Source organism: Melospiza melodia, chromosome 18 (assembly GCF_035770615.1).
Source record: "Melospiza melodia melodia isolate bMelMel2 chromosome 18, bMelMel2.pri, whole genome shotgun sequence".
NCBI lineage: Eukaryota > Metazoa > Chordata > Aves > Passeriformes > Passerellidae > Melospiza > Melospiza melodia.
The window spans coordinates 15,137,766-15,154,319 of record NC_086211.1 but is presented as its reverse complement, the minus strand read 5'-3'; the positions used below and the strand labels follow the sequence as shown (position 1 = coordinate 15,154,319).

General features: G+C 49.4%; 2 protein-coding genes across 3 annotated transcripts in view; both read right to left on the bottom strand.

The window, feature by feature from the left end:
* SEC14L5 (SEC14 like lipid binding 5) overlaps positions 1 to 8,785 on the bottom strand; it is a 41,214-nt gene extending 32,429 nt beyond the window's left edge. The window contains exons 1-3 of the mRNA XM_063171298.1: positions 8,716 to 8,785; positions 4,967 to 5,072; positions 3,071 to 3,146 (exon numbers count right to left, since the gene is read on the bottom strand). Coding sequence (XP_063027368.1) covers positions 3,071 to 3,133 — 63 coding nt within the window. The 5' untranslated portion in view covers positions 3,134 to 3,146; positions 4,967 to 5,072; positions 8,716 to 8,785. The remainder of the gene's footprint in view (positions 1 to 3,070; positions 3,147 to 4,966; positions 5,073 to 8,715) is intronic.
* Positions 8,786 to 15,299: 6,514 nt separating this feature from the next.
* The window catches only part of LOC134426352 (syntaxin-binding protein 4-like), a 49,679-nt gene continuing 48,424 nt past the window's right edge, over positions 15,300 to 16,554 (bottom strand). For both annotated transcript variants that reach the window (XM_063171296.1, XM_063171297.1), the window contains one exon: positions 15,300 to 16,107. In XM_063171296.1, coding sequence (XP_063027366.1) covers positions 16,005 to 16,107 — 103 coding nt within the window. In that variant the 3' untranslated portion in view covers positions 15,300 to 16,004. The remainder of the gene's footprint in view (positions 16,108 to 16,554) is intronic.

Below are 16,554 nucleotides of genomic sequence, written 5' to 3'. Positions count from 1 at the left end.
AAGACAAGATGAGGCCCAGAGAGGCATGGACAATCCATTGGAGGAACAGCTCCATTTAAAAGAGGACACAGACAAAAAAGATAAAATAGAAAGGAAAAACATGACAAGATAACAAAGCCTAACAGAAGTCAAGGTTCTTTTCAAGTATAAGGTATAAAGGTGCCAGGCACTGAATATGTGTTTGAAGAGCATAATACTTTTGATCCATTAATGTGAATCCAAGTTAGGAACAAAGCAGGTGGAAATGACTACAGTGACCTTGGACAGGTGTGGAAAAAACACCCTTTGCTAAAATCTGTTTTAGAAGGAAGGACAAGAAAAAAGAAAAGCATTCAGAACTCCCAAATGACAAGAAAAGACTTGTTAAGCTGATTCCCTTTTACTTGCTCAGATGCACAGGACTGGCAAAGAGAGCAAGGAGGGGAATGTTCTTCCAAGGACTTGGAATACACGTCAAATCTCCTGCCTGCAAATGCTCCAACCCAAGCTGCAGGAGCATTAGCAAAGGGCAGAGTGCAAATCCAGAGACAATTACCCTGACACAGTAACAAAGGTATCACAGGAAAAGCCCCAGCTCATCCCTGAGCACAGCCTCAGCACACACAGGGCCTCAAGGAGAACTCCTGTTCCTGGGGATGGGCTCTACAAAGGGCCTGGGGTGTGTGTGAGCCCAGAAACAAGGAATTGTTTGCCAAATTTGGCTGTGACACCCCTATTTCTCAAACTCTATGTGAGCAAAGCACACCCACACCTTTCTAGGGTCCAAACACTGGAGGTTCTGAGGGAAAAATACTTTTCCCAACTTATTTCCTGTGTTCTGTTCAGGCTGTGCTGTGAGGGATGACCCTTCCCAGTGAGGAATTAAGCACAAGTGTATCAGGCTGAAGGGTGCCCAGAGATCTGTAAAACATGGGGGTGTCTTGAGGTCACCCTGCAACCTCTGCTTCCCTACCACAGCCTGAGACCTCGGCACTCCAAAGGTTCCCACACAGCATCTGAGGGGAAAAGATGAAAGCAGCTGAATCTCAGTGCTGAGGAAGCTGCTGTCAGATTTATGGTGAAGGAGATTAACAGCAATGCCACGTGCTGAGGAGCAAAACAGCTTCACTGCACACCCACTCTTCCCTGCAAAACTTCCAGCAACTGACAGCTGGTACCTGACAGCTCCGTGAGATCCGAGCTGCCTCCACACAAACGGTGGCACTGAACGGTGGCACTGAACGGTGGCACCCAGCCCTGCCTGCACCGACCACCACAAGGCTGAAATGCTGCTTGACAACAGCAGATCCTGCCGGGAACACAGGATTTTCACAGGACACCGTGGGGGGAGCTAAGGGGTCTGTATTGTGCTCCCTACTCCACAGCACAGTCTGCTGGGTGAGCCTGGAAAAGGAATTTGTTCATAAGAAAGAGGACTAATAACTTTGTTAAGATTTGCTGAACAATAAAGGATGACATTTAGAACCCCAGCCCTCAATTCCCAGGGAATTTTAAGTTCTGTTATGCTGAAAAACTGAAAGCAAATAAACTTAAACCACTGCAGAATTAAGCCTAGCAGCCCCTGGCCTTTAGGCCTGTGCTAACAAGCTTACAAAGGATTTGTCTCAAGGCAGCCCTCCTCAATTAGCAGCCAATCGACCGAGGAGCATCTGGTGGTAGCTTTATCCTGGTAATAGACACAACAGGAATGTGGAGAGGTGTGCACCGAGCAAAGGCTCCCAGGATCTTCATCACAGCCAGTGGTGTCTTATTCTCACACAGGATGCACTGAGAGAGCAAAGAGCACAGCCAGAAAGCTCCACTGCCACAAACATCAGCCCCAAACTGGTCAGGGCAATTCTGTGGCACTTCACTGGTTTAGCTGTGAACAGACATGGCCAGTCTGGGGAAGACTGGGTGAAAAAGGGGTGGATTTGGGAGGGAGCTCAACTGTCAGCAAAAGCAGTGTTCATCTAGATGATCAGAGAGCAAAGTGAGCAGCAACCACTCTCAGCTGCTGCTGCCTTTGGGGTCCCCTGTTCACAATGAGGAACAAACTGATGTCCCCAGTTTTAGCTGTTGAAATAAAAGGTTGAGGCTGTTTTTCAGATAAAACAAATCTTAAGGCGTGAATTTTTCAGAAATCTTGAAGAGGTCACATTGTCAAGAGGAGCTCAAGAGAGGCTCTCCCTTCCATTCATGGGAATCACATCAGCTGTCTGCAAGAGCTGCAGCTTCCCACCTTCATTCTGGGCTCCCATAAACTAAAGGAACTGGGAACAGGCCATGGAGGAAGCAGCAGGCTGGAAGTGGCAAACACCAAACCTGAGGATCCCTTCAGCTGAAATGCCCAGCAGATTACAAAACAAAACTTTGCAAGATTTCATAAGCAAGCTCCTCTAACAACACCCAAATGCTGCCCTTGAAATGCAACAGCAAACCTTTGAGGAGGGTATTTGACTCACACTGATTGTGACAAAGTCCAGAATATTGAAAAGAAACTCTGCCTAAAGCAGCTCCCATGGTCAACATCAGCCTTCTGCATTACCAGTGGATGAACTCCAATGACAGCCCTCAAGCCCCTTGTGGAAATCATAAGATTTGGAGAGAGGTCTCTGGATAGCTCAATCACAGAGTGGATGGGGAAGAACAATACAGGAGACTTTTCCCAAAGATTTCCAGCCTTTAACCAAATCAAAAAGCTCAAGATTACTCAGAATCCAGTTGTAGATACATCCATACTACAGTGCTGATTGGGATCACAGCTGGACAGATTTTGAACTGAGTGGCAAAGGAGGTGTCTGGCCACAAACTGACCCTGCCTAACAATGTCAATTAGTTTCCCCTTCCTTGTCAAAGAATAATTACATAAGGTTGGATTTTCTTGTTTCGTTTTGTTTTCCCCTTCTAACAACTACGCTGCCATTCTTAACACTGAGATGCCAATCCTTATTTTCCCTGGAAAACTGGAGGAGGGGAGCTGAGGCTCTGTCCCTGCAGCAGGACTCACAGACATGCAGCCAAACCCAGAGTCCCCCACCTCCCCTGGCCCTCAGCAGCTGGAGCAGGGAAGGTGCTCAGTGTTACTCACTGCCATGACGAGCTCAAAAGGGTATTTGTAGACTCGAACTGGGGACTGGTATTTCTGCACCATTTTTACCACACACCTGTAACAGAGAGAAATTGGAACATTTCAGATCCCCCACATCAAGCAGTGCAATACATTCTAGGTGATTTTTACAGACCTTACTAGAAGCTGTAGCCCTTTCTTACAAATAGAAAGGAGATTTATTAGGTAGAATATCTTGCCTAGTAAGTGGCAGAGACAGAGGCAGGTCTCTGCAGTCCCAGTCCAGAGCAGTGCCCAGCATCCTGTGCTGCTTGCCAGCACTATTGCAATAAATTCAACTTGGAGCTCCAACAAAACTCACAATAATTAAAGCACAGTAGAGATGTAAAGCCAGAATGAAATGTATTTTGGAGAAGGAGCCTATCTTAGGAGCCTTACAGAGCCTACACAGCAATTCTTCCCCCTATCCCCCTTCCCTAAATTATACTTGTAATCATTAGGGCAAAATCTTTCTCATTGAAAGCTTCCACAGCTTCCCATACCATGTGTTTTAAATGCTTTTGTGCACAAAGTAGGACTCAGTTGTTTTAGCTCACTGAAAGGAAGGAAAAGGAAGCAGCATGCTGAAAGAACATGCCTGATGCTAAGCTGGCAATCACATCCCACTGCCTGGATGCCCACTGTTCCAGCTGAACTGAGGCAAGAACTGCAGGGAGCAGGAACAATCCTGTCCTCAGCATTTCCCTGCTCCCAGCCACCTCTCACTGTCCTCATCAGGATTCCTCCCTCAGACTCTCCTGCCTGGCTTTTAACCCTCAAACATGCACCAGTAACCAGAATCTCAAGGGAAGTGCACAAATCATTATAAAAAGCATTATTAGGCTGCTTTCTGCAATTCCTTTAGGAATTCCTTTGTACTGCTCCTGCCAATGCCATCCATGAGCATCAGGACACAAAAGGCTGGATGGATGGCTGGTTGGAGGCACTGTGCTCATTCCACCCCACTCAAATTCCACTGCTGAGCAGACACAGCCCTGGGCAGCGTGACGCAGTGTAGTGCTGAACTCAGAGCACTCACACAACTTATCCCTGACATTTTCAGCCCAAAACCCGAGGTGAAACATGAATAGGCAATAGATTCTCCCTCAAAAATTGCTGCAAGATGCCATCACACTGTAAAATCTAGGCAAGGATGAGGGGAAAAAGGACTTGAAGAGTTTGAGTACCTGAGAATGGGAGATTTTTGGAGAAATAGGGCCCAGTGATCAGCCAGTTCCTCTGCAGAGGATCACATCACCCAAGCAGCAAAGGTCAGGATTTGCTGGGTCTCTGTCTCACTGGGGCTAAAAGCCAGTCCATGCCAAGCCAGTCAGTGCAGAGAGAAACTCCCAGCAGAGCATCCAACCCAGAGTGCAGCAGGATAAGCACATCCCAGGGAGCCCTGGCTGCTATCAGGTGTCAGACACCCGAGCCAAGAGGCACAGGACAGGGCACCTTGGAACATGACCTGTAACACGATTAGGCTGGGCAGGGACCCTCCTGTGAGTGCAAACACAGCAGGAGAAGCCTCCTCAAGCACATTTAGCTGGGATCTTGCTTATTCTGACCTCACCTCCTGCACCAGGAATTCCTGCACCTTGGCAGGAGAAGGTCAGAAACCTCCACAGCAGAAAGGCTCAAGACAGATCAGTCTAGAATCACCCACAGAGGCACCAGCCATAGAGCAGTGGGATGGCACAACCTGGACAGAGCCACTGCTCCTGGCAGCTGCGGGACTCAACTGCCACAGGTTTATTGTCCCTGTGCTCCTCCAGCTGAGGGGAGGCTGGAGAAAAGAGCCAGTGACTATTACACCCACGGGAAGCTGTGGAAGAATGACAGATGATAACTCACACCTGCCCTAGAAATCTTTCCTACCTCGGGAGAGTGCAGTGGCAGCAGACCTTCTATGCCCTTTCCTCCAAACAGAGCTGTGAGATGGTCATTGTGCTTCTCAAAGCAACAGGGATTCTTGCTGCAAGTCCTGGAAAAAAAGAAAAAAACCATCAGAAAAGGCAGTGAAAGGTGGCTGCTTGGCACACCCAGCTGAAGATGATGATTAGCACTGATGAGGACAAAGAGTCCCAGGTGTTACCATTGGGCATCTGAGCCATATTAGCTCAAGAGTGCATCTTCCCAGGGCTTTAGCACCAAAGACAGATGTGGTTTTAAATTCATCTCGTGTTCTACTCAAATTATAAACAGGTATGGTCAACCACCAGAAAGAAACCACCCAACCCAGAGAGTTTGTCTGCTCCTCAAACATCCTCCCAGCTCTACAGTGGCCCAGGCTCCCTGCTCAACTTCCTATTTGCATCTGGCTAAAAAAACATTGAGGGAAGACAACTCAGGTGAAGAGCAGTGACCCGCTGAACTGCAGCATGACCACTTGGAAAGCCCAATCCACACGTGGAAGCACACCTGGAGCATCCATGGGGAAACACCAGGAAAGAGGCTCAATATCAGCTGGCCAAGCCCAGAGTAGCTGATAAAATCTCAGAGGTTGGAGTCATCAATGCATTGAAGCAACAAATCTGGCTACCAACAATCATCCCAATAATAGCAACCCTAACCAACCCAAGTAGGTTTTAAAAGTATTTCAATTCTTGCACAGCTGCACGCAGCAAACAGCAGCAGCCACCACATTTCCCAAAGCACCCTGTGACAACACACTGTGCCAACAGCACTGAGCCCTGGGAGCCTCAGCCCCCTGGGCACCCCTTTTGCTCCAGCCCACACAGCAACTCCTCTGTGAGCCAGAGAGAGCTCATTACACGCTTGAGATGCACCAGCAGGTGCTCCAGGGAAGGAGGTGGGAGGAGGAGGGATATGGACCCCTGATGGCACCTGCAGTAACTCCACAGAAATGGATTCTGAAGAAGCAGTGGTGCAGCCCCACTGTGCAAAGCTCCCCCAGCACAGGAGCCAGGCAGGAACTCACATCACTGCACACAGCAAAGGGACAGGCAGTGACAGTGACTGGGTGTTTCCTTCTCATCCAGAATCACCCACTGCACACCTGAGGGGTTTTCCATGTGCTTGACTTCTATTCTGCTGTTTGTAGGAGCAGCTTACTCAACAGAACGCAGCCAGATGGTTGGAAATCAGAAATGAGTGTATAGATGAAATACACAGAAATCCCTGAATCAAACCCCCTGCTCCTCATCAAGGCACAGAGCTCACCCAGCTCCTTCCACACTGGGGCTGCCTGCTGGATGTGGAACTGGCAGCAAGTGACTTTATTAACTTCTCCCACCTGTGGTGGCTGCTTTTCATCTTGAAGAGAACTGAGCAGGTTTTTTTGTTTTGTTTTTGACAAAGAACTGCTGAAAATAGCAGGATTCTTGACTTCCTCAAGTACCATTGCACCACGTGAAAGCCAGCTGTGGCACCCAGCTAAGCTGATATTTCCAGTTAGAAAAGGGGAATCCACAGGGCTGCATTCTTTCTAGAGAAAGGTGGAGTGAAAGGTGTGTGACATTTCCTCTGCCTGGGGCCCCTTCCACTGAGGGAGATATTGCAATTGATGCTTTACACACAGAATAACAACACAGCACCAAGCTGTAGGATATTTATTAGAGCTTCTTCACCTAAGAACTTAAGAACAAGTCTCTTGAAGCTTGATATAAGGAAGGCTCAAGGCAGAATGGTGCCAGAATAAATCTTTACCAGTTTTTAGAAGGAGACATCTGCTCAGGCAGGGCTTAGTCTTGCCCCTGAGACACACCTCAGGAGCAGGTGAGGCAGCATGGGAGGTACAGATCACTGTGCTGAGGTGGAGCCTGGGCACTGCTCCTACACCTGGCAGAGGTACCTGGAGTCCTGGTGTGCATCAAAACCAAAGACAAGCAACACAAACACCCAAACAACAACATTTATACACTCCTGACCACACAATAGGGAACAGTCTTTTTGGCTGAGGGGAAGAAGGAAACGGAACAGTGTCAGCACTCTGCTCTCAGAGCTGTTTCTCTTCCATGTGTGCATCACAACAAGCTCCATGCCCAATATTTCCACACATCCATCTCGTAAGGTAATTTTCTCACCAAAGAATCACCATGGAACTTTTATGCACAGCAATACATTAACTCTGTGAGATTTGCCAGCCTGCAGCAGGAGATAAGCACTCCTGAAGTAAACCCCTCATTCTTCACCTTACTACTCCACAGGAAGTCATAATACATCCATTTATCCATCCAGTGTAGGAAATAGTTCAATTCTCAAACACAATTTAAGAGTAGGAGACACAGAATCCTGGAATGGTCTGGGTTGGAAGGGACCTTAAAGCCTGTCCTGTTTTCTCTCCTCACTGGACAAGGACACATTCCACTGTCCCAGACTGCTCCAAGCCCCATCCTACCTGGCCTTGAACATTTCTAGGGATGGGGCAGCCACAGCTCCTCTGGGTAATCTGTGCAAGGCTTCATCACCCTCCATCCCTTGTCCCCAGTCCCTCTCCAGCTCTCCTGGAGCCCCTTCAGGCCCTGGCAGGGGCTCTGAGGTGTCCCTGGAGCTTCTCCTCTCCAGGTGAGCACCCCCAGCTCTGCCAGCCTGGCTCAGAGCAGAGGGGCTCCAGCCCTTGGGGCATCTCCATGGCCTCCTCTGGACCCACTTCACCAAGTTCACATCCTTCTTTGCCATGCTTCAGTTTAACACGTAAATCAAGAGCAGAGCCAGGCAGAAGCTCACTTGACAGCACAACAAAGCCCCAGCAAACTGTTTCAGCGTGCCTTGAGTTAAATCTGCAGCTGTATTTTCCTTTAACAGAGGCTGGCTGTCATCAGCCCCACCAGACAAGCGGTGCCATCCACACAAGCACCTTCTCACCCTCTACAGACCAATTTTACTGCTTGGAGGAGTTTAGCCAAGTGACCCTGAGAACATACTTGGTTCACCTTGAAGCTGACTTGAAAACATGGAATCACAGAATGGTTTGGAAGGGAGCTTAAATCCCATCTCGTTATAGCCCCACCAGCCCAGGCTGCTCCAAACCCCATCCAGCCTGGCCTTGGGCACTTCCAGAGATGGGGCAGCAACAGCTTCTCTGGGCAACCTGTTAAATCCATCAATGCACTCAACAGCCATTGATCAGGGTCACCCTTTGAGTTTATAAACACTTCAGGGCGAGTTTCAGGGTGGATCTGTTAACCCCGAGCCCGGGGAGCTCGGCTGGTGCCGGGGTGCCGCTCTCAGCCCCCGCCAGGCTCGGCCGCGCCCGCCGCGCTGCCCCCGGCATCACCGACCCGACAGCTCCACAACCGCTGCATTTTGTCCTTAGACCCCAAGGGATCCCCCGCCACCCCGGTCTTCACCGGCTCCTTCCCCGATCCCACAGGATTATGGCTAAAATTTCCCTCTCGGCTTCCCGTGTCCGAAGGAGAGCGGCTCCCGGCGCCCCCACACTCACCCAACCGCCCCCGCTCCGCCGCCTCACGACGCGCCCGGCCAGACACGCGAGGCAGGAAAAGCCTCACACCCACCCCCTCCCGCCCCTCCCTCACACGGCGGCGCCGAGAGATCCCCGGAGAGCGCTGCCCACCGCGGCCGCCTCCCGTACCCCACACCCAGATTCCCGAGCCCATACCCCATACCGCGGCTCCCCTCCCGCCCGTCCCGCTCCCCCTCACCGCGGGCGCGGCGCAGCCCGGCCGGACCCATCCCGCTCTCGGCGGCTCCCGCGGCTGCGGCGGCCCCGCCCCCTGCCGGCCCCGCCCCCGCAGGGCGCTGTCCATTGTGCTGCGGGGGCGCGGGCAGGCCCCGCCCCCCGCACGTGCGGCCCCCCCGCGCCCCCCGCCGCCATCTCGCTGAGGGGCGGGCGGGTCTCGGTGCCGCCGTGAGGGGACAGCGCTGCCCCGTGTTCCACCGAACCCTGCCTTCCCCCTTGGCCTGTCGTTCCAGCCCCTGTCCCAAGTCCCTCTCCAGATCTCCTGGAGCCCCTTTAGGCGCTGGAAAGGGCTCTGAAGTCTGAGTCTCCAGCTCTCTCAGGCTGTCCCCACAGCAGAGCTGCTCCATCCCTCTGATCACCTTGCTGCCTCCTCTGGACTCGCTCCGGCAGCTCCATGTCCTTCTTGTGCTGAGGGCTCCAGCCCCGGGCACGTCTCTCGTGGGCAGAAAAGGAGAATTAGGAGGGCTGTGTGTGGAGATGGGCTCACCCCACCCCACAGAGGGGTCGCAGCAACAACCCTGCCTGAGCTCCAGGCGTGCTGGGACAGCGCTCTGGGGCACAGGGTGGGATTGGTGGGGTGTCCTGTGCAGGGCTGTGCTGGACTGGATGATGCTGATGGGACCCTTTCAGTTCAGGATATTCCATGTTTCTGTGATATTCCATGTTTCTGTGATTCTCCCCCAGCCAGCACCTGCCCCTGAGGAGAAGGAGGAACTTTCTTGGGTCAGGGCAGGAGGAGGCAGAGCCACAGCTCCCAAACACAATCTAATCCTGTTTATCCCAGGGTAGGTCAGAGCAAAGGGACCTGCTCACCTTAGCTCTCTACTCTGTCACTGCACTGTATTGTTTAATTTATTACATGATTTATCACACATCTGTGAATCCACTCCTTGAGCAAATATTCCCCAAACTGTGCTCTGGGATGAGGTACCAGGGAGTCACCCAGACAAGTGAGACTGAGGAGGATCCTGGGAGGCATCCTCACCCCTCAGCTTCCCCTCTCCCACCAGCTCTGAAAGCCTGAGCAGTGTTTGCTGAATCCTTTGCAGTTCAGGGTGAGTGGCCCCTGTTTGTCAGGCCATGTGCTGGGCAGTTGTCACCATGCAGTGACAGTCCTTGGGGCCGTGGCTCTGTGCAGGAAATGATGCCAACACTGCCCAACTTTGGGGTGTCAAAGAGTGCCTGAGCAGCTGGTCCTGGGCCAGGAGAGGTGTGTTGCACCACGAGTGGGTGTGGGACACTGGCTGGGGAATGTTTTGCACCTTCAGAGCCTCCTTTCAGGTTCTCCCTAAGGACCAGCTGCCCCTTTGCCTGCTGGTATTGAAGTAACATCACATTTACTGCTGCTTTGTCTTTTCCTGCCTCCTTATCACTTCCAGCTGCGGAGTGTCCCCTTATCTGGGCAGGCATTTCAGGAAGCTGCAGTGCTATTTCTGATCAGCAATATTTCCTGAAATGTTCTGCTATCTCAGACTGGGGAAACCAACCTGACACTGCTCAAAAACAGACATTGACCATCAAATGTCAGAGCTCCCAGGGCTGCAGCCTGTGGAGACAGAGCACTTTTCCTAAAGACCTTTGCAGCACAACTTGGCATCAGAAACCACAAAGTTACTCAAGGCCTGCAACATCTACTTCATAAATATATATTCAAAATAAAAACAAAATGTATTTATTTATAAATAAATATTCTGAATTTCCCATCACAAAGCAACTTTCTTTTTTAAAGAAGTGGTATGTCTCTCCTGTTCCTCATTTACTGCTAAATTTCCTCAGAGAAAACAGAAGAAAAAATAAAGAACTATTTCCATCTTCTTCTGCAGAATTTACACCAGCCTGTAACTGCTTTGTGCCCTAATTGTGGTTGTTTCCCTTTTGTTCAGGCCATAAAAGCTGGATGAGATTTTGGTGAGTCCCAATCCATCTTTTTATCTGCTGTGCAGCCCTGACTATAATTCCTATTTTCCAACACTTTTTTCTCCTGCTGCCAGCAGGTCACCTTGGCATTTTTCCAGTGGCAGTGGGCTGCTTTTTCCCCTGACACATGGCCAGCTCTCCAGGGCATTCCCAAGGGCCCTGACTGCCCTCCCACCTACCAGGACTGGGTGTTATCCTCAAGGGCTGGCTCTGGCCCTCAGCTTTTTCTCATGGGAGCTCCTCAATAAGAAGTTCTGACCCTCAGCAGCCCAGCCCAGGAACTCCTGCAGTTAGAAAGGAGAATGTCTTCCAGGAAGGACATCTGGTCTGGAGATATCATTCAGCCTCCACTTCCCCCTTTACAAGGGCATTTCACTCCAAATTCTGCTTTTGTCTCAACTTCTCTGCCTCATCTGGTGGCATAAATTAAAAAACTCAACAGCAATTCAAATGCATTGGCACATCACGTGCAGGAAAAAGTTTGTAGGGATTGTTCATTTTCCGAGGTGGGGAGGTGGCAGAGGTGAGCTCCAGCCCAGGACAGTGTTATATTATATTGTTATTATATTGTTATTCCTATTTACCTTATTAGGGAAGCAGCTGAAAGAACTTGCAGAGGAGGTTTGTGGCAAAGCTGCAGTCAGCAAGGCCAGGAAATTCAGTGGTTTGTGATGGAGGTGCTGGGGTAACAGCCCTGAGCAGGAGGAGGATCCCTGAGGGAAAGGAAAAGGAAAAGGCAAAGGCAGCTTCACACCTCCAGCCCAGCCCTTCCTGCAGTGTCACTCTGGGGACCTGCTGTCCAACAGCCCTTAGAAAATCAGCACTGCTTAAACATTAAAGGCTTGCTTTAAAAATTCAGCAGTAAAGCTCACCTGCCTTTTAGAGCCCATTTAAGCAGCGTGGAGGTGAATTGCACTCTCTAAATGTGGGCTGCAGTCCAGGTGTCACAGGGGAGCTGGGAGGAAAAAGAGGCTCCCGACACACCTCCAGCACTGGGATAGACACAGCAGCTCCTCCCCTGCACTGCTCTGGGCTGGAGCTCACCTCTGCACCTGCACACCTCGGGAAAAACACCTTTTAACACTTCATCTCACTCTGCTTCACCAGAGCTGAGCAAAAGCTGCATCTGCTGTTCTGAGAGCCAGGAAAAGTTGAAATATTGATGTTTTCTTGACTGAAAGCAGACCTGCAGTACCCAACCCCACAGCACTCACTGACCCCCTCCTGTCAGGACATTGCCCTGTCACACACATCTTTTATGAAAAATCCTTTCCTTAGGATTTTTCCTCCTGAGAAGCTGAGAGGCCTCAGGAACAAAATGTAAACAATGGTTATCTGCTGCTGTGGAAGGCAACAGGTGCATCTGTGGTTGGTCTCATGTGGTTGTTTCTAATTAATGGCCAATCACAGTCAGCTGGCTCAGACTCTCTGTCCAAGACAGAAGCCTTTGTTATAATTCCTTCTTTTTCTATTCTTAGCCAGCCTTCTGATGAAATCCTTTCTTCTATTCATTTAGTATAGTTTTAATATAATATATATAATAAAATAATAAATCAGCCTTGTGAGACATGGAGTCAGATCCTCATCTCCTCCCTCATCCTCAGATCCCTGTGAACACCGTCACAACAGCCCCACACCCCGTGGATCCCTTTGGCCTTTGCCTTGCCAGTGCCACTTTCAGTCCTGTTTGTTTTTGGTGCAAACCTGAGATGAAATGTGCTGCCCAAGGTCACCCAGCAAGGTGGCAGAGATGAAACTGGAGAGCAGCACGCTGAGATTGGGTTCCTTTCCCCGTGGGACTGCAGATGAACATTGTGCTAATGGCTCTGCTACATTCACCTTCCCAGACAGTGCCAGGGCTCCCTGCCCTGCCTTCCCTGCTTCTGCAGCTTTTGAAATGGATGCTCCAGTCTTGGTTTGGTTTGTTTTGTGAGGCAGAGGGGGCTCCCACCCTCTGACCACCAGCAGCTAAGAACTGAATTTCTGCTTTGCATAAGAGAAATACAAAATAAACCCATCACATCAGTAATATTTAACCCCCAAAGCTTCCAGCTCAACAGCTGATCCCACTGATGCTCTTTAAATGCATCTTTTTGAGTTTATCACCTGCAGTGTGTTGACATACTCTGTTTATGGGGATCTCTCTGCATTTTGGCTCATAAAATATTTGCCATATTCCAGCCTATCATAGAATCATGGAAACACAGAATGGTTTGGGGGCTGGAAGGGACCTTAAAGCTCATCCAGTTCCACTCCCTGCCATGGACATGGACACCTTCCACCATCCCAGGCTGCTCCAAGCCCTGTCCAACCTGGCCTTGGGCACTGCCAGGGCTGGGGCAGCCACAGCTGCTCTGTGCCAGGGCCTGCCCACCCTCACAGAAAAGTTTTTCCTGATACCTAATCCAAACCTGCTCTCTGTCAGTGTGAAGAATTCTCCTTTGTCCTGTTACATGTTCTTGTAAAAAGTCTCCCTCCATCTTTTTGTAGGATCCCTTCAGGATCTGGAAGGCCACTCAGGAAGATCTAATACCATTCAGGTCTCATTTTTATCACAAACACTCCTTCTCATTTCTGTACAGTCATTCTGGGACCCTCCAAGGCACATTCTCTGAGACAAACACAGCACATTGTGACAGCAGCACATCTCCACAACCTTACAAGCAAGCTAAAAGTATTGCAAATTAACCCAGAATTCAGCTCTCTTACTGACTGCTAGACAGGCCCTGTATGAATAAAGAACATCCAATTTAAATAACTTCTCTTTCTGTGCTGTTTGTTCCTTTATGCATTTCCCCTTTTGCCTCTTGGAGCTCTGTGAGGAGATGTCACCCTGTGCCTTGCTGAGTTCTGCCTGATTCCCCTTGCCTGGGAGTAAAGCCTGACACAGGTTTGCTATTCTGGGTCACCAAAATCAGTGTCAGCTCCGGGAGCACAGCTCTCGTCAGAGCTTAGCTCTGAGCACTGCTCTGCAAGGTGGGGTTGGAACAGCAGGGTTAGCAGAGAGAGGGAGCTCTGCTGGGCTTGGAGCAAAGGCAGAGCAATATGGTAAATTCAGAGGAAATACTGGAAACCAGCTGAGAAACATGAGAGCTTGGGGAAGCATGCAGTGCTTGATCCTTGTTTGATGTGAGGCTCTCCAGTGGCTGATGGGAACATGGAGGATTTCCTTTCCAGAGCCAGTTAGCTGAGAGCACAGAGCTGTTGAGGCTCTGTGCCTCAGAGGTTGAAAATTTAAATTATTATAATTAAATTTAAATTTAAAAAGTTGAGAACTTCACAGCTCTTTTGGAAACAGACAGCTCAGGACACCCCAAATACAGCAGCCTTGGAGCAGCATCCCCTTCTTTCCACCCCTTGCCAGGTGCCAGCACCAACCACATAATGCTTATTTCATCCAAACGCTCACCCACTGTGATGCTTTAATACAAAACCTTCTTTCTTGGGACCTTAAATACACATCTGTGGAATAATACAGACTGTGGAAGCAGCATCAAGAGTTCCTCTTTCAGTTGATGTAACTGGTCTCTGCTGGGACAGTCCTGGTCTGTGCCTTTCCAGCACTCAAGGAGGTCAAGTTCAGAACTTGTATTTTGAGAAAATGACTCAATTCCATGACTGTCAGAGATGAAATTGAAACTTCTGTGGATTTCCACAACAGATTGTTGATTTTCTAGCTGATTAAGTGCAGCCTAAACAGGTGTGTTCCCCCCATAACTTTGCCCTTTTCTCCCAGGTGTCTAAAGTGACATTGGGAATATGAAATAACACAGCACAACCCAAGAATTGCTCCTTCCCAAAATCCTGTTTGTGCTGTTCCCTGACAAGTGTGACAAGCAGTGGCTGGAGACATCTCCCTGGGATGCCACCTCCAGCCAAATGCTTTTGGAGCGACCCTGCCAGGAGCAGATTGGGATCTGCTGGTTAACCCCAGGGGAGCTGGAGGTGTTTTTCCAGAGCCAGGGTACACCAGACTGGTGAGACTGGATTTTGCTGAGTGTGCCTCTTACCTGTCTGTGTAACACAGGAGATGAGAACAAAGCTCTGGGGCCAAGCCCACAGGTAACACCAGGATTTGCTATCATTCCATCACAGCAGAGAGCACTGGGCAATGAGCTATTAAACAGGATATCCCAAGATGAATATTTTCTCCTTCCTGGGAATATTCCTTGTAAGCAGTCCAAAGGATTACGTCTCCTTTTAAGAGAAGTCCTTTAATTTATATTCTGAGGTATGCACTCCCGAGATTTAATTTACCCCAAGCTATGAAATTAAGCTTACCCAGAATTTCAGACTGGTTATTTATGTGATATATTCCACCACACAGTTGCTGGTTTAGCAGTGCAGTGATACCTCCAGTGCAGGAGATGCTGGTGAGGGTCATGATTTTGCCTAAGCCTTTAATTTAGACAATAAAGGATCCACATGCTTTGAACCCCCACAAAGAAGACTTGAAGTAATCTTAACAAATTATTTGTAAAAGCCAGATTGTACCCCATTTTCCTGCAACTTCTCAATGCATCTCCCCAGGAGCTGCCAAAATAAAAGGGAGGAAAAATGGTCTCAGGCTGTGTCTTTGTCTGTGAGACGCTGAACGCAGCAGCTGCAATCAGAACCCAGAGAGCAAACTCCTTGTGAGTAGTGTTTCCATTTTATTTTCCAGACCTCTGCCCATCCCCATCCACTGCTGTCCCAGTCTTGCATCACGTGGATCTCATTTCCCAGTGACACCAGGGACCTTTACTGAGCTATGTTCACTATGTCCTGCCACGTTCCAGGGAGGGCTCGCTGTCCACGCTGTGACCAGAGCACTCTGCTGGCCTCCTGCACTCTGGCCAACAACTGCCTGAGCTGCTGCTTCCCACTCCAAGCACTGCAGCTGGGATAAGCTATACAAAAAGAATAAAAAGAGAAATTCCTATCCCAAGACAACTAGGACACTAGGGATTAAGCTGCTTTGATTACAGTCACTAAATAGACTTTGGTTTTTCATCTGAAATACCAAAAGGGATCTGTTGGAGACCCCTGAGTCCCTCAGGTACATTCATGCTACCCAGAATACAAGCTCTAAAAGGCTGCCACAGAAATCCAGGCCTCTGTAGCCTCATGAGAATATTTTTCCTATAAAGCTGCAAAACCGTGAGCAAAAAGCCTCGTACGATAACTCGGAGGTAGACACGCAGGGGAGGTTGCTGAAAAAGTCTTGGATAGTTAGGAAGAATGATTCTTGTTCTCAGTCTGCTTGGTCTGGAAGCTGAGGTGCCTGGGGGTGTCTTTCTCATCCCCCTTGGGATGGATGGCCATGGTTCAGGGCACCACCAAGCCATGGGGTATTTATGTTGACTTCTTAGGCAGTTCTGTGGGGCTTGGTGGCTGTGGTTGGTCACTCTTGGTCTGGCCTGCAGGAGGGGGCCACGTGGTCTTCTGATGGAGGTGGCTGAAAAGGAGAAAGATGCCTTAGGTGGTTTGGGAGAAGGACACAGAGGGTAATTATTATAGCACTTGTTATTTAGTAAAGAAGAAGCAGCCACAGATCTTGCCTGGTTAGACTGTGCAGGCTGCCTGTTTTGTCTGAAAATGCTTTTCATAACCTTGAAATTATCATTTGCAAATGGGTACTTTGTACGTAAACAAAAAACCGTGCTGGCAGATCTTCAGGTTGAGTTAAGCTAAGAAAGCAGTAGGAGATATTTAGGTCTCAAAGTGCCCTTTCAGATAACTTTAGGAAATGGCTTTGTTAAATACAAGCAATTTAAGAGGTTTCAGGGAAATTTAACAGTTTAAGGTCCAAACAAAGCCAAGTCAGCCTGCTTTCCTTGTCTGGAGCTTCACAGCATCTCTATATCACAGCATAAAAAATTAACATATTCAGTGATGCTTTTTC